The sequence below is a fragment of the Amblyraja radiata genome, chromosome 18 (genome assembly GCF_010909765.2).
Source record: "Amblyraja radiata isolate CabotCenter1 chromosome 18, sAmbRad1.1.pri, whole genome shotgun sequence".
NCBI lineage: Eukaryota > Metazoa > Chordata > Chondrichthyes > Rajiformes > Rajidae > Amblyraja > Amblyraja radiata.
In genome coordinates, this window is record NC_045973.1 from 9,640,260 (window position 1) to 9,668,006 (window position 27,747).

General features: G+C 45.0%; 1 protein-coding gene across 1 annotated transcript in view; it reads right to left on the reverse strand.

Moving 5' to 3' along the window:
* Window positions 1–27,747, reverse strand: part of frmd4b (FERM domain containing 4B) — a 174,625-nt gene that overhangs the window by 118,559 nt on the left and 28,319 nt on the right. Inside the window, 4 exon segments of the mRNA XM_033037349.1 lie at window positions 1,734–1,818; window positions 6,761–6,853; window positions 16,748–16,842; window positions 22,816–22,881. Coding sequence (XP_032893240.1) covers window positions 1,734–1,818; window positions 6,761–6,853; window positions 16,748–16,842; window positions 22,816–22,881 — 339 coding nt within the window.

The window sequence follows — 27,747 nt, forward strand, 5'->3', positions numbered from 1 at the left end:
ATCATTTCATGGACAACCACAATTTTTGCTGCTTTTGCCGATTGCACTTCAGGTTCAACAAGCCATTAGCAGCATAGTAATTGACATGGTTCTGACAATACAGAAATGTGCTTATAATTTTGAAAATGTTTAAATGGAATATTTTGCAGCAAGCCATTACCTCGCTTAGTTTTTACTTTAGATTATAGATGCAGTGCGTAAACAGGCCCTCCGGCCCACCGAGTGAGTCCGCGCTGACCAGTGATCCCCAGCCACACTATCCTACAGAGGAGAGACAATTTTTTACCGAAGCCAAATTAACCTGCAATACCTGTACGTCTTTGGAGTGTGGGTGGAGACCAGGGCACCCGGGCAAAACCCATGCGGTCACGGGGAGAAGGTACAAACTCTGTACAGCCTGCACCTGTAGTCAGCATCAAACCGGGGTCCCTGGCGCTGTGAGGCAGCAACTCTACCACTGCGCCACCATGCTCCCACTTCACTGGCCTAACGTACACACCTGGTATTTAAAACTGGGAATTAAAAAAACAAAATCACCAAGTAAAGTTGGAAAGAGTGCAGAGAAGATTCACGAGGATGTTGCCAGGATTTGAGGGTCTGAACGCTACAGAGTTTGGGAGGACTCGGACTTTATTCCTTGGAGTGCAGGAGGACGAGGGGTGATCTTTAAGAGGTGTATAAAATCGTGAAATAGATTGGGTAAATGCGCAAACGCTCCCCGAAATAAGGGAATCAAGAACCAGGAGACATAGGCTTAAGGTGAGAGGGAAAACATTTAATAGGATCTGAGATTGGCAACATTTTGTACTCTTATGGTGATGAGTACATGGAACGAGCTGCCAAAGGAGGCAGGTTTGGTATATTTTAATATTTAAAAGCAATTTGGACAGGTACGTGCATAGAAAGGGTTTGGTGGGATATGGGCCAAACGTTGGCAGGTGAGACAAGTGTACATGGGGCACCTTGGTCGGCTTGGGCAAGTTGGGCCAAAGAGCCTGTTTCCATGTTGTATGAATTTATGACTAGCTTGCTCTTCATTATGCCATCAAACGTTCTACGCCTTGGGCAGTTATTTCAGTTCAATAAGTTGTCATAGTTCAGAATCTGCCTATTTCCAGAATTGTCTTTGACTAAAGTACCAGCTATTTCCATTTGCCCTCTGGACTTAGCCTTGTAGTAAGGATCCGTTTACAACACTCAAGAATTATTGTTTAAATCCCATAAATCGGTGGATATATGGGAAAATTTCTGAAGAAAGCAAGTAATTTGGAAAATAACGGTGGCACAGTGGTAGAGCTACTGCTTTACAGCGCCAGAGACCCGGGTTCGATCCTGACTATGGATGCTGTCTGTGTGGAGTTTGTGTGGGGTTCCCCCGTGAACTGCATGGATTTTCTCCGAGATCTTCGATGAAAACTTACGGCAACAACAATTCACAAGACCTAATATTTCCATGTACACAAACATAAAGTTTAGCTTTTACAATGCTATCAACCATAGGTGTTAATGCGTTTTGATAATACCAAATGTAATTCATGACCTCACTTATGCAATGTAGGTTGACATGTTTTCAACTTCAATAACTATATTTGAATCATAATAGTTCAAGGAATATATTGTTCAATTTTCTCCTATGGTGGTACAGATTCCATGGAAATAATAACAATAATTCCTATTTAATAACAACTTATTGTAAATGTACGTTGACAATAAATTATGCTTAAAAGTCTTACCTTGTAAATGCTGGATTTTGCATTCAAAAAGAATAATTCCACAGTGGTAATGTCCTTTAGAAATGATATGTTCTCAATATAAAACCTAAAGTTAAAAAAAAACATGGAATAAGGTCACCAAAACTGCCTTGAAAGATATTCTACATAGAACAGTACAGCACTCAACAGGCCTTATGCTTCACAATGTCCTTGCAGGACTAATCTCTTCAGCCTGCACGCCATCCATATGCCTCCATACCTTCCTATCTATGTATATATCAATAATATTAATATAATATCAAGGGGGGTGGTTAATGTGTGTGTGTGGGGGGTGGTTAGTGTGTGTGTGGGGGGGGGGGGTGGTTAGTGTGTGTGTGTGTGTGTGGGGGGGGGGGTGGTTAGTGTGTGTGTGTGGGGGGGGGGTGGTTAGTGTGTGTGTGGGGGGGGTTAGTGTGTGTGTGTGTGTGTGGGGGGGGTGGTTAGTGTGTGTGTGTGTGGGGGGGTGGTTAGTGTGTGTGTGGGGGGGGGGTGGTTAGTGTGTGTGTGTGTGTGTGGGGGGGGGGGGGTGGTTAGTGTGTGTGTGACGTCGCAGGTCCCACTTGGTCTAGTATCTATCTAAAAGCCTCTTAATTCCCACCATCCCTTTTTTCCCTTTTTTTCCCCAAAATATACTTTATTCGAGAAATAAATATATCCAATACATGACCCTTACAAGACTCCATCCAACATTACATAGAAACATAGAAACATAGAAATTAGGTGCAGGAGTAGGTCATTCGGCCCTTCGAGCCTGCACCGCCATTCAATATGATCATGGCTGATCATCCAACTCAGTATCCCGTACCTGCCTTCTCTCCATACCCTCTGATCCCCTTAGCCACAAGGGCCACATCTAACTCCCTCTTAAATATAGCCAATGAACTGGCCTCGACTACCCTCTGTGGCAGAGAGTTCCAGAGATTCACCACTCTCTGTGTGAAAAAAGTTCTTCTCATCTCGGTTTTAAAGGATTTCCCCCTTATCCTTAAGCTGTGACCCCTTGTCCTGGACTTCCCCAACATCGGGAGCAATCTTCCTGCATCTAGCCTGTCCAACCCCTTAAGAATTTTGTAAGTTTCTATAAGATGTATGTATGTATTCTCGGAGGCTATACATACATTCACTACTGTTTACACAAATTACACAATTTACACCTCCACTCTTGCCACCCTTGTGGCCCACTGGTGTGGAATCCCTTCCTTTATTTTGAGGGGTGTCTCCACCACACCCTGACCCCCCCCCCCCCCCCCATGTCCAGTGCGTCCCTCAGCACTGACCTCTGCTGGGAGGTCAACAAAGCTCGGGCAGACCAGCACTTACCACCACTCTCTGTATAAAACCATGTCCCACACATCTCCTTTAAACTTTGTGCCTCTCACCTTAAAGCTATGCCATCTAGTCCTTATCATTTGTACCCTGGGGCAAAAGGTTCTGACAGCCTAGTTCGTCAATACCTCTCATAATGTTAGAAGTGCTATCAGGTCTCCTCAACCTCCGAGGCTGCAGAGAAAACAACCCAAATGTGTCCATCTCTCCTCAAAGCTGATATGCTCTATTCCAGGCAGCATTCTGGTAAAGACGCAAAAAGCTGGAGTAACTCAGTGGGTCAACCTGCATCTCTGGAGCAAAGGAATCTTTATAGATGCTGCCTGACCCGCTGAGTTCTCCAGCTGTTATGTGTCTATCTTCGGTTTAAACAAGCATCTGCAGTTCCTCCCTACAGCATTCTGATAAACCTCTGCTGCACCTTCTCCAAAGGCCCCACATCCATTCTGTAACGGCATGACCAGAACTGCACACAATACTCCAACTGTGGCCGAACCAAAGCCCTATAAAGTGTAACATGACTTCCAGACTCTTACACTCAATGCCCCTATCGATGAAAGCAAGTTTACCACAAGCCCTCTTCACCACCCTCTCTACTTATGTTGCCAATTTCAGGGAACTATGGACTTGGACCCCAAGATCCTTCTGTACATCAGTGCTGTTAAGGGTCTTGCTGACCCCTAGCTGAAAACTTTCCCCTTCCATTCGATCTCCTAAAGTGCACTCACACTTACGCGGATTAAACTCCATCTGCCATATACAATTTCTGCATTTTATTTGTAACAAAGTGATCAACATTTATTGTTATTTATTATCATTACATTAAAATATTATTTTTGCATCAACTCAATGTATCTATGACAAATAAAGCAGTTGGCAGTTTTACGCTGCTCACATGCACCACCTAGTGGACAGTTACAGATCTGAGGAAGCTGGTCTAAAGGATGATACGAAACGATATGATAGAACTTTATTTATTCCAGGAGGGAAATTTGCCAACGCAAGATACATGAAACATGAAATTAAAGTGATGAGTGGAAAAGATTGGGAATGTGCATAGATTGGGGAGGGGGGGGAGTCAGTCTACGACAGAAGGTGGAGGAGTTGTACAGTTTGATAGCCACAGGGAAGAAGGATCTCCTATGGCGTTCGGTACTGCAGAATTGGACTAAGAGTCAAGAGACTTTTATTGTCACATGTCCGAGATAGAACAATGACATGCTTCCTTGCAGCAGCACAATAGAATATGTCAACACAGTGCATTGTAAACAATATAACAAATGAGAAAATAAGGTTCAGTGTGTGTACATACACTCACACACGGCGCCACGGAAGCGTCTGGAGAGGACCCGGTGGCGTTAGTGGAGAGGGCGGTGCGGCGGTCGATGATGGCGCCGACCGACGAACACGTAGACGGACACGTGGAAGCGAGGACGCCGCTGCCGGGGGAAGGAACAATGGAGGACCCGGCATGGTGGGGAAGGGGGATGAACAATGGACGATGGGGATCCGGCGAGGGGAGACCATCCTGAGAGGGGGGGGTGGAAGAACAAAGGGGGATCTGGCGAGCGGGGCTCAGCGCCCTTTATGTGGCGATTATTTGCATACCTTGGGTATGCAAGCAAGGAATTTCACTGTGACTTGTCACATGTGACTATAAGGTATTCAATCATTCCTACTCACATATACACATATTTACACACGCACACACACGTACACACACACACACGCACATGCACACACAAACACACGCACATGCACACACATATAAAAAACAGACAACAATAGAAGAGAGTTTTTAAGAAGGAACTGCAGCTGCTGGAAAATCGAAGGTACACAAAAATGCTGGAGAAACTCAGCGGGTGCAGCAGCATCTATGGAGCGAAGGAAATAGGCAACGTTTCGGGCCGAATAATAGATGAGAAATGAGATGAGAATATACATGTTCAACAGGTCAACCTGGATCATTTGATGCAGTTTTTCTTTGATGTACTTCAAACAAATGATTTTTTTTTAAAGATACACTCTGAATGGCAGAATTAAAATCTAAAAGTGGTGGTATTACATAATATACCATGAACCACATTGGATTTTTAGGATGAAGTGTATTCATTTACTTCAAACAAGCATGCAGACTGAATATATGCTGCAGTGCTTCTCATATTATAGTTCTATCTGATTGATTAGTAATCTCTCTTGCTTGCTAGAGGCACCATAGCCATCAAATTCTAAGCAGTTAATTGCTTCACTGAAGCTTAAACAGTGAAAATATTCTCATTACCGGAACATTGAAAGTTTATTTATCGTTAAGCAACGATTAACTGTAACTGAAGTTATGGAGTTAGTTTGGACTCCAAGAGTCTCTGCCTCTGTGCATCGATGATTAGCAAAATCAGAGAACGTAGCTTTAATGTAGAATGTAGAAAGTGGGGGGGGGAGGGGGGGGGGGGGGGTCACGGTGGTGCAGCGGTAGAGTTGCTGCCTCACAGCGTCATAGACCCGGGTTCGATCCTGACCATAGGACAGGCCCTGCTTTTACTCAGGATCCTGGCCTGAAACATCACCTCTCCACGTCATCCAGAGATGCTGCCTGACCCGCTGAATTGCTCCGGCACTTTGTGTCTATCGGCAGTTCCCAGTGGGAATGATGAATGAATTAATGTATGAAAAGTTTATTGTCAATGCCGGACCCCCATTGTCCATTGTTCTAGGAAAGAACTGCAGATGCTGGTTTAAATCGAAGATAGACACAAAATGCTGGAGTGACTTAGCGGGACAGGCAGCATCTCTGGAGAGGTGACATTTCGGGTCGAGACCCGTCTACAGACTGAAGAAGAAGTCAGAAGAAGGGTCTCGACCCGAAACGTCACCTATTCCTTCTCTCCAGAGATGCTGCCTGACCCGCTGAGTTACGCCAGCATTTTAGACAATAAATAATAGGTGCAGGAGTAGGCCATTCAGCTCTTCGAGCCAGCACCGCCATTCAATGGATTGAAACATAGAAAATAGGTGCAGGAGTAGGCCATTCGGCCCTTCGAGCCTGCACCGCCATTCAATATGATCATGGCTGATCATCCAACTCAGTATCCCGTACCTGCCTTCTCTCCATACCCCCTGATCCCTTTAGCCACAAGGGCTACATCTAACTCCCTCTTAAATATAGCCAATGAACTGGCCTCAACTACCTTCTGTGGCAGAGAGTTCCAGAGATTCACCACTCTCTGTGTGAAAAACGTTTTTCTCATCTCGGTCCTAAAGGATTTCCCCTCGATCCTTAAGCTGTGACCCCTTGTCCTGGACTTCCCCAACATCGGGAACAATCTTCCTGCATCTAGCCTGATGCATTAGCATCATGACTGATCATCCACAATCAGTGCCCCGTTCCTGCCTTCTCCCCATATCCCTTAACTCCGCTATCCCTAAGAGATCCATTGTTCTACCCCCACTCCCCCCTCCTCCCCTCCCACCCGGTGACCCCCCCCCCCCCCACGCCGGGTCCTCCTTTGTTCCTTCCCTCGACAGCGATGTCCTTACTTCACGCGTCCACCGGTCGGCGCCACCGTCGGCCGTACACCGACCTCTCCACTAACGCCGCCACCTCCATGGTGCCGACCCAGGCAAAAAAATACACCACTCAGCTGCTTCGTCTGAGCTCAGCTTTACCCAAACACGAATCAACTCACTTGACTGAAAAGAATAAGGCCACCAGTTCAGTTTTCTTCGGCAAATCATGATCCAATACTCGGCGATCCAGCTGCAGCCAATTATTCTGACCTCTGTGGAGAACAACATGATATGTTAGGAGGTCATAAATAATGGCGTGTCATTAAGCAAATTTTTTTTTGGAGACATGATAGGCGTTTTTATGAATGAATTGCTCCCTGATTGCAATGACACTGTCATAATCTCTCTGTTCACACGAACGTACAAGATAGAGTCGACAACGCACAATTATCATCTCAGGCTGATATCCTCACGACCTTCACGGCACTTTCGACAAGGAGAACGTACAAACTCTGTACGGCCAAACACCCTTAGACAGGATCGAACCCGAGTCCCTGCGCTGTGAGGCAGCAACTCTGCCGCCGCGCCATCGTGCCCCCCCAAGACAGAGACACTTCGGTGACAATTTTGGAGGATCACTTGAAAATGACACCAACTAGGTCATCCAGGAACTTAAAGCCGTAACGTGTTCACACCAAGCGATGGACAGCTGATGAACAATGTAGCCAAGTTACTCAATAGGGGCAGCACGGTGGCGCAGCAGTAGAGTTGCTGCCTCACAGGACCAGCGACCCGGGTTCCATCCTGTCTATGGGTGCTTGTCTGTACAGACTTAGTACATTCACCCTGTGACCGTATGGGTTTTCTCCGGTTACCTCTCACACTCCGAAGACGTATAGGTTTGAATTGAATTGAATTTAATATTTTATTGTCACATGTGACAAGTCACAGTGAAATTCTTTGTTTGCGTATCCAAGGTATGCACATAGTTGCCATGTAAAGGGCACTGAAAAAGTGAGAAAGTATACACAGTATCTGCACTAGGTCCCCCTCCCTCCCCCCCCTCCCCTCACGACGGTCTCCCCACCGGGTCCCCATCATCTATTTGTCAGTTAATTGGCTTGGTAAAGTTGTACATTGTCCCCAGTGTGTGTAGGATAGTGTAGGTGTGTGGGGATCGCTGGTCGGCATGGACTCGGTGGGCCGAAGGGCCTGTATCCCGCGCTGTATCTCTAAAGTAAACTTACGTAAACTGGCAATGAAACGAGATGCAGAGAAAATGCTGGTCTTCAGAATTTAATGAATAGCAACCAGTGTTTAAGTGGTAAATTTCTCACAAATGAAATAAACTCAATAGGACAACTGAAACAATTGGGCGATAATGGGCGTTAATATCTAAATGGATAAGGGGTCAATTTTAACTCATTTGGTTGTCATAGCGATGTCTTATGATAAGAAAGCCAGGAAGCAAGCGGGTAAAATAATCTCTGACCCCTCTCACCCTGGCCACAAACTCTTTGAATCACTTCCCTTTGGAAGGCGACTCCGGATTGTCAAAGCTGCCACAGCCAGACATATAAACAGCTTTTTTCCATGAGTAGTAGTTCTAGTCAATAACCAAAAATCTGTAGCCTCCTTTTGCTCTGATATTTAATTTAATTCACATGTTTAATAAATAATGTTTTATTATTAATGTTTAATGTTTTATGTATCATTCTTGCTGTCACTATATGTCATGTTGTCACTTGCGGGCGGAGCACCAAGGCAAATTCCTTGTATGTGAATACTTGGGTAATAAACTTATTCATTCATTCATTCATTCATTCAAGAGATAACAATATGCCATGCTAATGACCTGTTGTGTTAAAGACATTTATAAGATGGTTTAAACCGAAGATAGACACAAAAAGCTGGAGTAACTCAGCGGGACAGGCAGCATCTCTGGAGAGAAGGAATGGGTGATGTTTCGGGTCGAGACCCTTCTTCAGGCTGGTTAGGGATAAGGGAAACGAGAGATATAGACGGTGATGTAGCGAGATAAAGAACAACGAATGAAAGATATGCAAAAAAAAGTTACTGATGTAAAAGGAAGCAGGCCATTGTTAGCTGTTTGTAGGGTGTAAATGAGAAGCTGGTGCGACTTGGGTGGGGGAGGGATAGAGAGAGAGGGAATGCCAGGGCTACCTGAAGGGAGAGAAATCTAAAGTCATACCACTGGGCTGAAAACTTGCCAAGCGAAATATGAGATGCTGTTCCTCCAATTTGCAAAGATATTATTTGTTTTATTAGTACAAAGTAACCTTGTTCGTAACCGTCAAAATGCAGTACAACTCCAGTCCAACAGCTTCCACTGACTGTAATGAATGGATTTTGCAGCAAGGAATTAACTCTTTCTTGTCACCAATTGAAAATAACTTCGAGTCAAATTTGATTCTTTGGCCTGGATTATCAGTACTAGGTGGTGGAGGAGTTCCTTCGGGCTAGTTTAAGAAGAAGCGGCAGGCCATTTACGACTGAGATGAGGAAAATCTTTTTCATCCAGAGTTGTGAATTTGTGGAATTCTCTGCCACACAAGCCAGTGGAGGCCAATTCACTGCATGTTCTCAAGGGAGCGTTAGATTTAGCTCTTAGGGCTAAAGGAATATGGGGAGCAAGTAGGAACTGGGTACTGATTTTAGAAGATATGTATGAATGGATGAATATGGATCACTAGAATAGTGAAAGGCTTGGATAGAGTGGATGTGGGGAGGATGCTTCCACTAGTGGGAGAGTCTAGGACTAGAGGCCATAGCCTCGGAATTATAGGACGTTCTTTGAGGAAGGAGATGAGGAGGAATTTCTTTAGTCGGAGGGTGGTGAATCTGTTGAATTATTTGCGTCAGAAGGCTGTGGAGGCCAAGTCAGTGGGTATATTTAAGGTAGAGATAGATTCTTGATTAGTACGGGTGTCAGGGGTTGTTTGGTGAAGGCAGGAGAATGGGGTTAGAAGGGAGAGATAGATCAGCCATGATTGAATGGCGGAGTAGACTTGATGGGTCGAATGGCCTAATTCTGCTCCTATCACTTATGACCTTATGACTTCCAGGCATTATGGATTAGTTTAATTTGGCATCATTTTTTGGCACAGACATTGTGGGCTGAAGAGCCTGTTCTTGTGCTGTGTTGCTCTATTTCTATGTTGTAAATGATGGCGTGCCCACATTACACATATAAGTATTGAGTTAGCAAAAGCAAGAGATATGAACTATACGATACAAAAGTGATGTATTTTGCCGCATGCTAATGTGCTTGCAAGCACAAGCAAGGGTGTGATTTTAAAATGGATGATAAATTATGGCACGGTGGGGCAGCGGTAGAGTTGTTGCCTTACAGTGCCAGAGACCCCGGTTCGATCCTGACTACAGGTGCTGTCTGTACGGATTTTGTACGTTCTCCCCGTGACTGCATGGGTTTTCTCCGTGTGCTCCAGTTTCCTCCCACACTCTAGAGACGTGCAGGTTTGTAGGTTAATTGGCTTTGGTAAATATTGTAAATTATCCCTAGTGTAACAGGGATCGTTGCTGGACTCGGTGGGCCGAAGGGTCTGTTTCCATGCTGTATCTCTAAAGTAGATAAAATCATGAGAGGAATAAACTGGGTAGATGCACAGAATCTCTTGCCCAGAGTAGGGGACTCGAGGACCAGAGGACATAGGTTTAAGGTGAAGGGGAAAAGATTTAATAGGAATCTGAGCGGTAACTTTTTCACACAAAGGGTGGTGGGTGTATTGAACAAGCTGCTGGAGGAGGTCGTTGAGGCTGGGACTATCCCAACAGAAACAGTTAGACAGGTACATGGATAAGACAAGTTTGGAGGGATATGGACCAAACGCAGGCAGGCGGGACTAGTGTAGCTGGGACATGTTGGCCGGTGGGCAAGTGGGGCCGAAGGGCCTGTTTCCACACTGCATCACTCTATGACTCCAAGTCAATCTTTTAATTTCAACAGAATATTCCTGAGCAGATTTAGTCTGACATTAATTGCTTGAGAATTCAATAAGTAGTGCACAAGAGCCAATTATCTTGGCGATAACAAAGCAAGATTACTTTCCCTACTGATGTGGTGCAGTAAATAGATGTCACTGATATTCAACAGTTAACATTAGCTGGATTCAAAATTACAATTTACACCACAATGTGCAAACCAAATATATTACAATATGCAGAGGCAATATAACATTTTCAATGATGCATTTTAATTTTGTCTCATTTAAATTGTAAAGCAGCATCATTAAATATATAATTGACTCATTTTTGCTGATTATTTTAATGGTGCCATAGTTGTCAGAGTGCAGCCTGACTTTCAACTCGACATCCAGGAAGGTTTTTTTTAAACAAAGAACTGTGATGGGGAAGCAGCCCGTTCACCAGTTGTACAATAAGCACTGTTAACTTGCTCAATTTTACAGGAAATTAGGGAATAACCTTCCAGTTTTGGAGTGTAAAATAGGATTCTCCCATGCTCATTTGCCAAGACCAACACTTGGCAGGACAAAGACTTCACTCAAGATAGAGGGGAAAGCCCATTGTATAAACACAGTCCAGCCTATAGCAAATTGGTGCTACTGGAAGCAAGCGATCTATTCCCACAATGAGGGATGGTTTCATGCAACACTTCGCAGACACTGTCTATTCTATTCAGAAGTAAATCTATTCACCTCTTAGCTTACTTATTTTTCAAATAAGGTTATTAATCTTTGTGAACATTCGCACAGAGCTGTCAAAGTCCAAAACCAAATTGCACTCAGCCCACTGCAAGTGTAACCCAGAGTTGCTGCCTTCCATCGCCAGAGACCCAGGTTCGATCCTGACTACGGGTGCTGTGTGTACGGAGTTTGTACATTCTCTGTGACGCAAGGGTTTTCTCCGGGTGATCCGGTTTCCTCCCACATTCCAAAGGTGTGCAGGTTTGTACATTAATTTTTTTATTTAGTAAATTGGCCCGATGGTGTAGGATTTATCTAGTGTACGGATGGTCGCTGGCCAGAGTGGACTCGGTGGGCTGACTGGACTGTTTCCTTCAGACTGAAACGTCACTTATTCCTTTTCTCCAGAGATGCTGCCTGACCCGCTGAGTTACTCCAGCATTTTGTGTCTATTTTTGGTGTAAGGCAGCATCTGCAATTCCTTCCTGCACATCAAGCCAATGAAAACCGAGTTGTTATTTCACACTTCAGAACAATTAAATGTATAAGTTGAAACAAAGAGGAGCTGATGCTGGTTTACAGCACAGATAGACACAAAACACTGGAGCAACTCAGTGGATCAGGCAGCAACTCTGGAGAAAAAGGATGGGTGATGTTTCCGGTCGGGTCCCTTCCTCAGACTGAAATGTATAAACAGGACTGAACCCTGAATGTGAGGCCATTGGAACATGGAATTACTGAATGAATAAAATCTCAGATGCTCATTTTTACACTGGGGCAGATTAATTGACAAGGCAATTTACCTACTTTATCTACTATAGCATTTCATTTCATTATAACAGCACAATGCCACAGCCGATGAGAGCTGCAGCGGAGATCTGGGTTCAATCATGATGTCAGGCGCTGTCTGTGTGGTGTTTGCACGTCCTCCCTGCAAATGAGTGTGCTCTGGTTTTCTCTCACATCCCAAAAGATGTGCGGATTTGTAGCTTAATTTGCCTCTGTAAATTACTACAAATAAGCTCTCTCTAACGTCTACAGGTGCACAGTCGAGAGCATACTGACCGGTTGTATCGTGGCTTGGTTCGGCAATTTGAGCGCCCTGGAGAGGAAAAGACTACAAAAAGTAGTAAACACTGCCCAGTCCATCATCGGCTCTGACCTTCCTTCCATCGAGGGGATTTATCGCAGTCGCTGCCTCAAAAAGGCTGGCAGTATCATCAAAGACCCACACCATCCTGGCCACACACTCATCTCCCAGCTACCTTCAGGTAGAAGGTACAGGAGCCTGAAGACTGCAACAACCAGGTTCAGGAATAGCTACTTCCCCACAGCCATCAGGCTATTAAACCTGGCTCGGACAAAACTCTGATTATTAATAACCACTTTCTGTTATTTGCACTATCAGTTTATTTATTCATGTGTGTATATATTTATATCATGGTCTTCTTCTTCGAGTCCGTTGCAATCTCAGATGTCGTTCTGCCAGTATCTGGCGCAGGTCACAGTTGGTCGGGTCGGTTCAGCCAGGTCCTGGGGGCTGCACTGGGGGGCGTGGTCACACTAGGTCCAGTAGGTGGGACATTGTCTGTGCTGCTCCACAGCTGCATGTGTCTTCTGCCTGGTAGTTCCATGCTTTCATAAGTGCTTTGCACCTCCCCTGCTCCACTCGTAATCTGTTGAGGGTCTTCCAGGTTGGCCATGGGAGGTCGTGCCCGCTGGCGAGGCATTCAGTCGGAGTGATTCCTCTCTCCATCCAGTCGTGGGCTCGTGTGTTGAGCTGGTTCCATTCATCTTTACAGATGTTGGTCCTTGCTGTTTCTTTGGTTGTCTGGAGAGGTGGGACTGTCTGCAAGAAACTGGCTCTGGATTTCAGTCGGGGTGGAGGTGCTGTGTGTCCGTGCAGGGGGTGCCTGGTATCGATCTCCTGTGCTCTCCGCTCGTCTTGGGCGACGATGGATCGTCTGATATGGGGGGGGGGGGGCAATACCAGCTAGGGCTTAGAGGCACGGGACTGGCGTTGTCTTTATGCATCCCGTGATAATGCGGCAGGTGTCGTTGAGGGCTGTGTCAACCAGTTTGGTGTGGTGGGAGCGGCTCCAGCTTGATGTATCATGGTATATGGACACATTTATCTGTTTTGTAGTAAATGCCTACTATTTTCTGTGTGCTTAAGCAAAGCAAGAATTTCATTGTCCTATACAGGGACACATGACAATAAACTCACTTGAACTTGAACTTGAAGTGAAATAGTGAAGTAATAATCAAATTGCCCCTAATGTGTAGGGAGTGGATGAGAACGCAGGATAACATAGAACTGTTGTGAACGGGTGATCGATGGACAGAGTGTTGTTGGCGGGCCGAAGGGCCTGTTTCCATGCTGTTTCTCTAAACTAAAAAAAACGTAACTAAATTATTAAATGTTAAACCAATATTATTTAAATTGACTCCATCTACACTTCTTCTTCTCCCGTCTCCCATAGGTACAGAAGTGTGAAAACGCACACCTCCAGATTCAGGGACAGTTTCTTCCCAGCTGTTATCAGGCAACTGAACCATCCTACCACCAACTACAGCGTGGTCCTGAGCTACAATCTTCCTCATTAAAGATTCTCGGACTATCTTTAATCAGACGTTGCTGGGCATTATCTTGCACAAAACGTTATTCCCTTTATCCTGCATCTGCACACCATGGAGGGCTTGATTGTAATCATGTCGAGCTCTTCTGCTGACTGGATAGCACGCAACAAAAAGGTTTTCACTGTACCTCGGTACACGCGAGAATCGACTAAACTGAACTAAACTAAAGGGTTCCCTGAAACGTTCACACTGAATTATTCTGGTTTACAGTTATTTGGAAACATAAAAATAGAATTATTACAAGAACATGAAAAATAAGAAACTTTGCTTCCCAGCATTAAAGTAGGTGTGGACTGCAGAACACCGATAGGAAACACACTCATGTTGAAATCCACCCGGAGTTTGCAGCATATCGCTGCCCTCTGTTTCCTTTCTTTCATTCGGGATGTGGGCGTAGCTGCTAAAGCCTCCATTTACTGCCCAGACCTGATTGTGTTTGAGAAAGTAATGGTGACCTGCCTCCTCCTTGCGATGTGTTGCAAAGGTGGTCACACAGTGCACTTGGGCAAAGGCCTCTGGTACTTGGAGCCCGTCATAATCACAGAACGGCAATATTGTTCTGAGGCAGGATACCATGCAGTTTGCTGGAAGGCCTGATAGTGGTAGCATTCTCACACACTATTGATGTATTCAAGAGAGAGTTAGATATAGCTCTTAGGGCTAACAGAATCAAGGGATATGGGTAGAAAGCAGGAATGAGGTACTGATTTTTGATGATCAGCCATGATTATATTGAATGGTGGTGCAGGCTCGAAGGGCTGAATGGCCTACTCCTGCACCTATTTTCTATGTTTCTATTACTTCCCAGATGCTTGAGATTGCATGTTCCTAAGTTCATAGGAGCAGAATTAGGCCATTCGGCCCATCGAGTCTACTCCGCCATTCAATCATGGCTGATCTATCGTTCTCTCTCCACCTTCTCCCCATAACTATTGCACCCTCACTAATCAGGCGGCAGGCACGGTGGTACAGCGGTAGAGTTGCTGCCTTACAGCACCAGAGACCCGGGTTCGATCCTGACTATCAGGTCCGCGCCGACCAGCTATCCCCGCATATTAACACTATCCTAAACACATTAGGGACATTTTTTACATTTACCAAGCCAATTAACCTACATACCTGTACGCAATTGGAGTGTGGGAGGAAACCGAAGACCTCGGAGAAAACCCACGCAGGTCACGGGGAGAACGTACAAACGCCGTACAGACAGCACCCGTAGTCGGGATCGAACCCGGCTCTCCGGGGCTGCATTCACTGTAAGACAGCAACTCTACCGCTGCGCCACCGTGACCGCTTGTAGGAAGGAACTGCAGTTGCTCGTTTACACCAACGATAGACACATCGTAATCATGTACAGTCTGTCCGCTGACTGGATGGCATGCACCACAAACAGCTTTTCACTGTACCTCAGTACACGTGAAATAAACTAAACTAAAAACTCAAGAGAGACACAAAAAGTTGGAGTAACTCAGCGGGTCAGACAGCATCTGTGGAGAGAAGGAATTGGTGATGTTTCAGGTCGAGGCCCTTCTTCAGACTGAGAGTCAGGGGAGGGAGAAATCAGAGGTCCTTCTTCAGACCCGAAATATCGCCTATTCTATTTCTCCAGAGATGCTGCCTGACTGGCTCCGCTGCTCCAACTTTTGTGTCTATTTTTAACTGTGATTCTGTACGAACGACAGCCCCTGCATAAACATGCTGATAAGATTAAAGGTAGCCTGGTTTTTTTTCGTTGCTCAAATTACACATGCAGTCGTTTCTTGACATGTTTTATAAGATAGGTAATGCTACTTATGAAAACAATATCCTTTCTGCTGTGAAGAAAAAGCAGGATATCGTGTTTCAAACCAACAATACTGACTTTTATATATATATATCGCGCAAAGATGGCTATGTCCTGAGATTGCAACTGGTTACATGTTCCTTTTAGTGACAATATGAACACTGTGAATGCTGATAAGAATTCTTATTCAAAGTTGCTGAATTGCTCATGAACTATTTTTAACAGTAATATCTATAATCAACAATAACACATTGCTATGGATGTGGATACACTGTGGATGTCTCTATCATATGATTATGTACAGTCTTTCCGCTGACTGGATAGCCTGCAATATAATTTGCAATGCTCTCAATGCCATGGGCAGCACGGTGTAGAGCTGCTGCCTTACAGAGCTTTCAGCGCCAGAGACCAGGATGGATCCTGGCTACGGGTGTTGTCTGTACAGAGTTTGTACGTTCTCCCCGTGACCTGCGTGGGATTTCTCTGATAACTTCGGTTTCCTCCCACACTCCAAAGGCGTACAGGTTTGTAGGTTAATTGGCTTGGTATTAATGTAAAAAATGTCCCCAGTACAGGATAGTGTTGATGTGCGGGATCCCTGGTCAGTGCAGACTCGGTGGGCCGAAGGGCCTGTTTCCGGGCTGTATCTCGAAATTAAAACTAAACTAAACATCTAAAGAGCTTTCTACTGTACCTTGGTACACATGACAATAAACAAAACAAAAAACTATCAACTGTGGTACGCAGCTTAGCTGCTTAATATTTAAAATTTGTAGGAAGGAACTGCAGATGCTGGTTTAAATCGAAGGTAGACACAAAATGCTGGAGTAACTCAGCAGGACAGGCAGCATCTCTGGGGAGAAATAATGGGTGACGTTTTGGGTCAAGACCCTTCTCAGGAGAGAAGGAATGGGTGATGTTTCCGGTCGAGACCCTTCAGACTGAAGAAGGGTCTCGACCCGAAGCATCACCCATTCCTTCTCTCCAGAGATGCTGCCTGTCCCGCTGAGTTACTCCAGCATTCTGTGTCTACCTAGTATTTAATATTGTTAACTTACGTGTCATCAATAAATGTTATTCCAAAATATTCCTTCTCTTTGAGGTTGAAATGAGATGCCACCAGATCTAACAGCTCCCTTGACAGAAGCTTAGGCTGAAAATATAAAAAAGACAATTAGTTTAACATGGGCAGTTCAAGAAAAAAATAAGTCATTTTATTTTCATTGCATTAAGTTTGATAGTTATTGTCATCTTGTCTCACCAAAAAGCACATTTCCAACTTGCCCCTTCTACCACACAGTACATTTCTAAAGTACTCGCCTACTTTTTTCATTCATTCGATATATTTATGTTACAATGCCGTTTCTTAATTTTGGGGCCTTACGGTGACAATTTTAGTCAACATGGAAAAGACTTCTAAAGTAGCACGCAAAAGGTCAAAATCCTGGAATGATTTATTTAGTCAGAGGGTGGTGAAGTTGCGGAGAGGATGCCTCCACCTGTGGGCGAATCGAGGACCAGAGGGTATAGGGTCAGACTAAAAGGACGTACCTTTAGAAAGGAGACGAGGAGGAATTTCTGTTATCAGGCAACTAAACCATCCTACCACCTACTACAGCGTGGTCCTGAGCTACAATCTAGCTCATTGAAGACCCTCAGACTATCTTTAATCAGACTTTACTGGGCATTACCTTGCACAAAATGCGATTCCCTTTATCCTGCATCTGCACACCATGGAGGGCTTGATTGTAATCATGTAACGCTCTTCTGCTGACTGGATAGCACGCAACAAAAAGGTTTACACTGTACCTCGGTACACGTGAGAATCGACTAAACTGAACTAAACTGAAGGGTTCCCTAAAACGTTCACACTGAATTATTCTGGTTATTTAGAAACATAAAAATTGAATTATTACAAGAACATTAAAAAGAAGAAACTTTGCTTCCCAGCATTAAAGTAGGTGTGGACTGCAGAACACCAATAGGAAACACACTCATGTTCAAATCCACCAGGAGTTTGCAACATATCGCTGCCTTTGTTTCCTTTCTTTCATTCGGGATGTGGGCGTTGCTGGCTGCTAAAGCCTGCGTTTACTGCCCAGCTTTGGTTAAATTGTAAATAGTCCCCAGTGTGCAGGATAGTGTTATTGTATGTGTCATCGTGGACATGATCGCTTGTCATCGTGGACGTGATGGGCCAAAGGGCCTGTTTCCGTGCAGTATCTCTAAAGTCGAAATACCACCGCTTTTGGAATTTAACCTAATTTTGCACAAATAAGCGTGCGTTAAATAGTGAAGTAATAATCACAAACATGTAGCAAACGCTGCAAATATAACCAACCAAATACGAAGAGTGAGGCGTCGGAAAAGTGAAGTTGTACTGTTGCTAAGCTGCATTATCGGCCCCCCTTCCACGTAATAGAATAATGAGGAAGATGTACGCTGGTGTCTTTAGAATAGAGGGCGCAAAGAATTAATAGCTGAATGACTGCCAGTTCTAAAAATGGGACTGTCATCACTCTATTTTGTTAGCATGGGAAGAGACTAATCAGCATTTTGTGCGCCATTTGCAGAGCTGATAACAGCTCATTGCTCAGTCAAATATAAATTGGAAGATAAGTCCACAGCTGCATAGATATAGAAGGCAAACAGGTGGGTCGATAAGTGACTGACGTTGGTTGGAAAACTGGATAGGGCTCCAAGCCAATGCAACTCACATATATCGGGTAGAATCCATGACAGATGTTTAATGCTGAGCAAACAGAGATACTGGCTAACAGGAAAAGCCACTAATGTGAAGAGGAAGCAAAAGCATCCATCAACCATTTTCTCCATCTTGGCCCGTTAGCCTGTTAGGAACTATGTTTCTGCTTTAATAAACTTACTTTTACATTTATTAACTATTATTAATTACATTTGTAAACTTAATAAACTGTAGGAAGGAACTGGTTTAAATCGAAGATCGGCACATAATGCTTGAGCGTTTATTCTGAAGAAGGGTCTCGACCCAAAACGTCACCCATCCCTTCTCTCTTGAGATGCTGCCTGTCCTGCTGAGTTACTCCAGCATTATGTGCCTATATTGAGTTTAAACACCATCTGCAGTTCCTTCCTACAAGTTTATTAAGTATATTATTTAAGTGTGTAGGAAGGAACTGCAGATGCTGGTTTACACCGAAGATAGATACAAAATGCTGGAGTAACTCAGCGGGACAGGCAGCATCTCTGGATAGAAGGAATGGGTGTCATAAAAAGGTTCTTGACCCGAAACGTCACCCATTCCTTCTCTCCAGAGATGCTGCCTGTCCTGTTGAGTTATTCCAGCATTTTGTGTCTATCATCTTAATAAACTAAGTGTTCCGAACAGTAAAGATGAGGAGTTTCAGATTAATCTCCCGAAGTTTAGAAATGTGCCCAACGTCATTGAAGTAAGGAGGAAGATGAGAATCCTGTACCATGGATAAAAAATGTCACGTGTCCACTACTGTAGCGTCCTTAGAGAAGGCTAAGAAATGAGACTAGGAATTTGAGAAGTGATAGAAAGTGGAAAAGAGGTACTTTCATGTTGGAAAGATGTGGTTTAGGGGAGGTGAGAAACGCTCGGAGTGAGGAAGGAACAGAAGATCCATCACATGATGATAGCGAAGATGGACGCAAAATGCTGGAGTAACTCAGCGGGTCCTTTATAGAAACATAGAAAATAGGTGCAGGAGGAGGCCATTCGGCCCTTCGAACCCTTCATTGTGATCATGGCTGATCGTCCCCAATCAATAACCCGTGCCTGCCTTCTCCCCATATGACTTGATTCCACTAGCCCCTAGAGCTCTATCTAACTCTCTCTTAAATCCATCCAGTGATTTGGCCTCCACTGCCCTCTGTGGCAGGGAATTCCACAAATTCACAACTCTCTGGGTGAAAAAGTTTTTTTCTCACCTCAGTCTTAAATGGCCTCCCCTTTATTCTAAGACTGTGTGGCCCCTGGTTCTGGACTCGCCCATCATTGGGAACATTTTTCCTTATCATGTTACAGTATCTGTACACTGTGTGTGGCTCAATTGTAATCATGTATTATCTTTCCGCTGACTGGTTAGCACGCAACAAAAGGTTTTCACTGTACCTCGGCAGCATCTCTGGAGAACACGGATAGGTGATGTTTTGGATCGGGACACGTCTTCAGACCTCCATGTCCTCCACAGATGCTGCCTGACCTTAGTTTAGGTTAGTTTAGTTTAGTTTAGAGATACAGCACAGAAACAGGCCATTCGGCCTACCGGGTCTGTGCCGACCAGCGATCCACGCACATTAACACAATCCTACACACACTAGGGACAATTTTTACATTTACCAAGCCAATTAACCTACAAACCTGTATGTCTTTGGACCTGCTGAGTTATTCCAGAACTTTGTGTCTTTTTTTGCAAACTAGCATCTGCAGTTCCCTGTAACTAGTTGTTTGGCCTGTTCTACTGGGTCTGATTGCAAATTAATGTGCCATTTCTATCTCTTACCAAGAATTATTTGCCATGCAAAGGTTTATGAAAATTAAATGGGCAGTGGGATGATCCTAAACAGTCACATCCATAAATTCTCCTCCAGTATTTTGATCAAGGTGCAGGGTTATTTGTTGGGGAGAAAGAAACCTGCCCGGTTCAACATCACAGTGGAGCAGCGGTAGAGCTGCTGCCTCACAGCGCCAGAGACCCAGGTGCAATCCTGGCTTTGGGTGCTGGCTGTGTGGAGTTTGCACATTCCCTGCAGGTGCTCTGGTTTCCTCCCACATCCCAGAGATGTGCGGGTTGGTAGGTTAATTTTTAGTGTTACTTTAGTTTAGTTTACAGATACAGCGCGGAAACAGGCTCTTCGGCCCACCGAGTTCGCACCGACCAGCGACCCCCGCACATTAACACTATCCTGCACACACTAGGGACAATTTTACATTTATACCAAGCCAATGAACCTACAGGCCTGTACGTCTTTGGAGTGTGGGAGGAAATCGAAGATCTCGGAGAAAAACCACGCAGGTCACGGGGGGAACGTACAAACTCCGTACAGACTGCACCTGTAGTCGGGATCGAACGCAGGTCTCTGGCGCTGCAAGCGCTGTAAGGCAGCAATGTTACTCTGTGCCACCATGACACCCTAATTGGCCTCTGTAGATTGCCCCTAGTGCGTAGGGAGCGGATGAATGAAGTTGGATTACATAGAATTAGTGTGAACGGGTGATCAATGGCCGGCTTGGACTTGGTGGGCCGAAGGGCCTGTTTCCATGCTGTATCTCTAAACTAAACTGTTTACACATCTGTAAAAATTTTACTTGCAATGATTACTCGCAATTATTATTCAACTGAAAGTTCCTTTTGATGTAAGTTTGAGAGAGAGTTAGATAGAGCTCTAGGGGCTAGTGGAGTCAAGCGATATGGGGAGAAGACAGGCACGGGTTATTGATAGGGGACGATCAGCCATGATCACAATGAATGGCGGTGCTGGCTCGAAAGGCCGAATGGCCTCCCCTGCATCTATTTTCTATGTCTATGTCTATGTCTAAGTTTGTAATAATAAAACCATGCAATGTTTGCATATATGCATTTTGTGATAGACCCTTTTATTTAACTTTTTATTATGTTATTTTTTTTTCATCAAGTTTTATATTGTAATGTCACTTTCCAATTGCAGCATCAACTTTGAAAGCCCTATGGGACTAGTGTAGGTGGGACATCTTGGACGGCATGGGCATGCTGATCCGAAGGGCCTGAAGGGCCTGTTTCCGTGCTGTATTTCTCTATGCTATTTAATGCCAAGAAATGAAGGCATTTCTGTGAGCTGTTGCTGTCACCCACGTGACACAGTACAGCAATGAACCCTCAGGACATTATCTGTGGCTTGGTGATAAAGCATGTCATTATATTGATCCATTGTCACTGCAGAGTCCTGGTCCATTGCGATAATTAAAACAAAAATTCCACAGGCATTAAATTAATAGGACTTGTAAATTATTATTTGTCCTCTGCAGAATCGTGCAACGAATTTGCTTCCTAACCCCGTTATCACGCCAGGGAAAGTGGGCAAATTTGAAATGCTGTCTCTTTCAAGGCTTTTCCCACAACTGGCCAATCCCCGGTTGTGGACTAAGATAACAGAACACAAAGTACTGGTGGAACTCGACGGGTCAGGCAGCAACTGTGGAGAGAATGTTCAGGTGGTATTTTGGGTCGGGGCCCTTCTTCAGATTAATCATGATGTTTTGGGACCCTTACTCCCCCCCCCCTCATTACTACAATCATTCTGAAGGGCACCGACCCGAAACGTCACTGGCCATTCCCTCCCGAGATGCTGCCTGACTGAGTTCCTCCAGCACTTTGTGCTTTATTCAAGATTCCAGCAACTGCAGTTTCTTCTGACACTCTTAAAACCACCAAACATGCTGCAAACACTCAGCAAGTTGGGCAGCGTCTTTGGACAGAGAATCAAAGTCCCCTGTATATCGGCGAGACCAAGCGCAGGCTCTGCGCTCGTTTCGCTGACCACCTCCGCCCATTCCGCCTAAGCCTACCTGATCTCCCGGTTGTTCAACCCTTTAACTCCCCCTCCCATTCTCGCACTGACCTTTCTGTCCTGGGCCTCCTCCATTGTCACAGTGAGGCCCAGCGCAAATTGGAGGAACAACACCTCATATTTCGCTTGGACAGCTTACACCCCAGCGGTATGAACATTGACTTTCCTAACCTCAAGTAACCCTCGCTTTCCCTCTTTCTCCATCCCTCCCCCTTCCCAGTTCTCCGACCACTCTTACTGTCTACTACTACATTTTATCTCTGTTTGCTTTGTTGTTACCTTCCCCCAGCTAACAATGATCTATTCTACATTTTCCTTGATCTCCATTCCCTTTGTCCTGTTTTCACACCTTACACCGCCTTATCTATGTAACTATGGAGAAATTGGTACGAGTCTAGATGGGGCAGGGGGTAGTTTTCACACCTTACACTGCCTTAAAAATATCCACTGACATGGCCTCCACAAAACATCTGGAGTTATTTGTCTCTACAAGTAGAAATAGTTGATTACACTGTTATTGTGCTTTTTTGGTGCAGTTTTCTCTCCTTATTCAAGTCAGAGGGAGATATCCTACCTGAACGAGTAGGTCCAGTTTTCTGTCATCCAGGAGGTTAACCTGACAGTGTCGACCTTCCGCCATCTACAAAAAGTAAAAAGAATGCACGTTAGAATTCAGTGTTTTATATAACTATCAAATAGTTTCACTTCATCGTGGCCACAGTGGCACAGCGGTAGAGATGCTGCCTTCCAGTGCCATGGACTCAATCCTGACTACGGTTACTGTCTGTGTGGAGTCTGTACGTTCTCCCTGTGACCACGTGGGTTTTCTCCAGGTGCTCAGGTTTCCTCCCACACTTCAAAGTTTGTAGGTTAAATGGCTTCGGTAAAAATTGTAAATTGCCCCCAGTGTGTAGGATATTGCTAGTATACGGAGATGGCTGGTTGGAGCGGGCTCGACGGGCCGAAGGGCCTGTTTCCACGTTGTATTTCTAAACTAAACCAATCTGAACATGTAAAAGATTTCTACTGAATTGAATTTAAACTCCCCAGCAGCGAATGTGGAGCCATACATCATGCCGCCTATATCAATAATCCAGCCTACACGACATTAGTTTAGCGATTTAACCATGAAGCTACCTCTTCCACATCTAAAGGATAGAAATTTAACTTTGATTCCAAGAGTCGAGATTGAATAATAGTGCATACACTGCCCAGGTGTTGACCTGCCTCTTCTCTCTTCAAGTTTCCGCCCCTCACAGCATAATTGGTCTGAAGAAGGGTCCCGACCCAAAATGTCACCTATCCAAAGACAGATGCAAAAAGCCGGAGCAACTGAGTGGGTCAAGCAGTGAGAAAAGGAAAATGTGACGTTCGGGTCGAGACCCTTCTTCAGACCCTATCTTCACCTATCCATGTTCTCCAGAATGGCTGCCCGGTCCACCTGGTTATTCCAGCATCTTCTGTCTGAATCTGCATACAGTATTGTGTGTGCAGTTAGTACACATTACTTAAGGGCCTGTCCCGCTACATGAGTTTACCCAAGAGCTCACCCGAGATTTTAAAAAAAATCAAATTTGTGGTAAGTATGTAGAATGTACGTAGCGGGTACGTTGGAGCTCGGGACGACTCTTAGCGGCTCGTAACGCTAACGGCAGGTACTCGGGAGACGCAGTAAGCTCGTGAGGTTTTTTCAACGTGTTGAAAAATGTCCACGAGAGCCCGGAGTACCTATGAGCGGCTACTACCGTAATTTTCCGAGTTCGAATCGGGGGGAACTCAGGAGAACTAGCTCGTACAGTGGGACAGGCCCTTAAGGATGACCTTTAGCACAGGATTATCCATTTACACTCAGTTATGATGCAATCATATTTCACAGGATTCCTTATCTTCTTATTTGTTTCGTTTTCCTTTCACTATCTCCAAGGATTTCCTTTATTTTATCCATCAGCATTATTTCCTTTGGTTACAGTTACTATTTTCAACATTAGATTAAGTTGCAACTTTTCTTTAAATGTAACTTCTCAGACGTTGCAATCTTCAAACATGCAGAGAGAGGGGAAGGAAAATATTTGCACTATTAGCACATTATTATTTACCTTGAAGAGAATTTCAAAGCTAAATATTTACAATACATTAACTTGAAATTCAGACATTATTTATACAGAGCATGGCCTGAAAGAACAAATGAGAGGAATAACCATTTGATTTGATTTTAGTTTAGTTTAAAGATAAAGCGCGGAAACAGGCCATTCAGCCCACCGCCATAAGTCTGATAAAGGGTCCCGACCCAAAATATCACCAATCCATGTTCTCCAGGTATGTTGCCTGACCTGCTGGGTTACTCCAGCACTTTGTGTCCCTTTGTGCAATAATAGCATCTGCAGTTCCTGGGTTTTACAAGGCAACTGTTAACTCCTTAAAAAATATTGTACCGGCCTTGACTAAAACACTGAGCATAGAAGCACCCCAGTTCAGGAAAAATATCAAGGTACTGCAGAGCCGCCAACTCTCACGCATTGAGTGTGAGAATCACGCATTTCGTCAAATTCTCACGCTCTCACGCTGATCACAAAATTCTCACGCTCTGTCGTGAGAAATTCTGTGTTCAACGAGAATTTCAAAACTAATATTAACTGCATGGGCCGTGGGGGTTGGAGAGCCGGGATGGATGGAGGGATGGAGCAGCAGGGGCAGATGAGGATGGGGAGCCGGGGCTGGCGAGTGTTTGCCGGGCTGGCGATTGTTTGCCGGGCTGGCGTGTGTTTGCGGGGCTGGCGAGTTGCTCGCTGCAGCACTGGCCATGGAGCAGCCTCAGTGCAAGACTCAGGGCTGTCCAACGTCCCGTCCACTTGCGCCGCTGCTGTGAGAGTCTCTGTGCCGAATTCGCCCTGGTGACCGGCATGGACCAGGGTGTGGCTCGGTGCATCCTGGAGGACAACCTGTGGCTGCTGGAAGTGGGTACCAAGCACTGGGTAGAAGCAGTGGAAGATAGTGACCTTCCAATGGGGGTGGTTGGAGAAAGCATCCTGCTTGCCTGCTAGATTTTCACTTAATGTAACCGGACGTTTTATTTTTCTGGTGCCATTTAAACTTCACTTGGATTTCAACCACTTCAATGTAAAAGTAATTGGGAATGGGGAGCAATGGAACAAAAATTTGCCCTCGGTACATATTAACTGTAATATAATAATGTATTCAAAAGGGAACTGCAGATGCTGGAATATCGAAGGTACACAAAATTGCTGGAGGAACTCAGCGGGTGCAGCAGCATCTATGGAGCGAAGGAAATAGGCGACGTTTCGGGCCGAAACCCTTCTTCAGATATAATAATGTATGCATGTTGGTAGGTGCGATCAAAACAAAGATCTTTTTATTATTGTTGTGTTATGAATACCACAGAAAATATTATGTACTCTCAAGATCACATTAAATAGAATATTATTGCTTAAATATATAGTTATTGGACTTTGCATTTCGGAAAAGTCCCAGCTGAGAGGAAGACAGCAAATTACGGAAAAAATTTAGGGTGTAAATGACTTCAGGACAGTTTGTTAGGAAAATGAGGGAAATGGTAACAGAATACTTATACCAATTAACCAATCAATCAATCAATCAGATTTATTCAACACCTACACAATAAAGTGCAGTGAAATGAATTTGCCAGCAGCGGTACAATAAAAAGAACACACAATACACAATAAAATTTAACACAAACATTCACCACAGCATTCTCCACTGTGGTGGAAGGCACAAAGTACAGTCAATCCTCCTCCATTGTTCCCCCGTGGTCGGGGCCATAAACCTCCGCAGTCGCCGCTGCAGGCAGCCAGATGTACATGTCCTCTCTTCTGGAAGGTAAGTCCCAAATCAGTGCTTCCCTACCGGAGACCGCGACTTCAAGATGATGTAGGCCGCAGGCTGGCGGTTGGAGATCTTCTCCAGGGATCCCCGGAGTGGGATCCCGCTCCGGCTGGCAAGTCCACGCCGAGCCCGCTGCTAGAAGCACCGCAGACCACGGTTTCAAGATGTTGATTGATTGATTGAAGATTACCGCATTAGATAAGCACCTGTGGACTTGAACGTAATAGGTTAAGTCCAGGGGGTCAGGTATGGGGCTTTATGTGTGGGCCAGATATATTGTCAGTGCAGAGGGGCAAGGAGCAAGGCCAAGTGCGCATCCAGAGTCAAGGTCTGGAATAGTACTAGCTGTGCAGTCAAAGCTGGGACAATGGGAGTGTTCAGCACTGGGAACCTAAGCAGGTAAGCAGCTATGATCAGGGTAGAATAGGGGGCCAGGTGTAAGGCTGGACTCGGGGTCAGGAATGAGAGAAGGTATGCAACCGGAGTCAGGGTCAGGATTAGTACCAGGTGTGAAGTGAGACCCAGGTTGCTCAACATGGGCCACGTGCTTGATTATAATCTGATTTCCATACATGAATACACTAAGATCATTCATGTGCTGCACCTGTTGATCAGAGCCTGGCTCGACTGTGGAATGTAATTAGGAATGTAATTTAGCCTAACCTTATCATAGCTAATCCAATTTAAAGCATAAATATTGCATTCAAGTGCAAGTTAAAAGACTCGCTACAGTATGGACCAGATTCCACAATTTCAAGCTGAAAAAGGCAAAAGCTCTGTACCAATGGGAGGGGACACACCCCCTCCCATACCCTCTCCCTCTCCCCCCCCCCCCCCCCCCCCCCCCCCCAGTCGCTGCGCTCCCACGGGTTTGGTCTCTCACAATTTCTCACTCCCAACTTTCACCCAATGTTGGCAGCCCTGGTAATGGAGAGGATGTAGAAGATATATTCTAGTGGTACAAAGGATTGGAATATTTCAGTTATGAGTTGAGTCAGAAGCAGTTGGAATTGTTCTCCGGAAAGCCGACAAGAGCAGAGTTGTTCAAGAATAGCAGGGGTCGATAGAATAAATAAGGTGGGATTTGCTTCCAGTGAGAGGACCAGAGGCCGTCATTCTAAAGCAGAGGGAGTTGGGAAAATATTCATCAGCTAGTTCTAGGAATCAGAATGCAATGCTGAGGAGAAACTGTCAAGAGCACATTTTCTGCGTCATTTGAGCTTTGCTCGGCCAAGGGGAAGAAGGTGGGGATGGGGCCGGTAAAATGGACGGGACATTGGAATGGTCTTTCAAAGAGCCGACATGACCATGAATGGCTGAACAGTCTTCTGTGGTGCCTATGCTTCTGAAATTTTAGGTTGCACGGGGGCACAGTGATAGAGTTGCTGCCTTACAGCGCCAGGCTCACTCCAGACTACAGGTGCTGTCTGTGTGGAGTTTGTACGTTCTCCCCGTGACCTGCATGGATTTTCTTTGGGATCTCCAGTTTCCTCCCACACTCCAAAGACGTACAGGTTTGTCGGCTAACCGGCATGGTAAAAAATGTGTGTGTGTGTGTGTGTGTGTGTGTGTGTGTGTGTGTGTGTGTGTGTGTGTGTGTGTGTGTGTGTGTGTGTGTGTGTGTGTGTGTGTGTGTGTGTGTGTG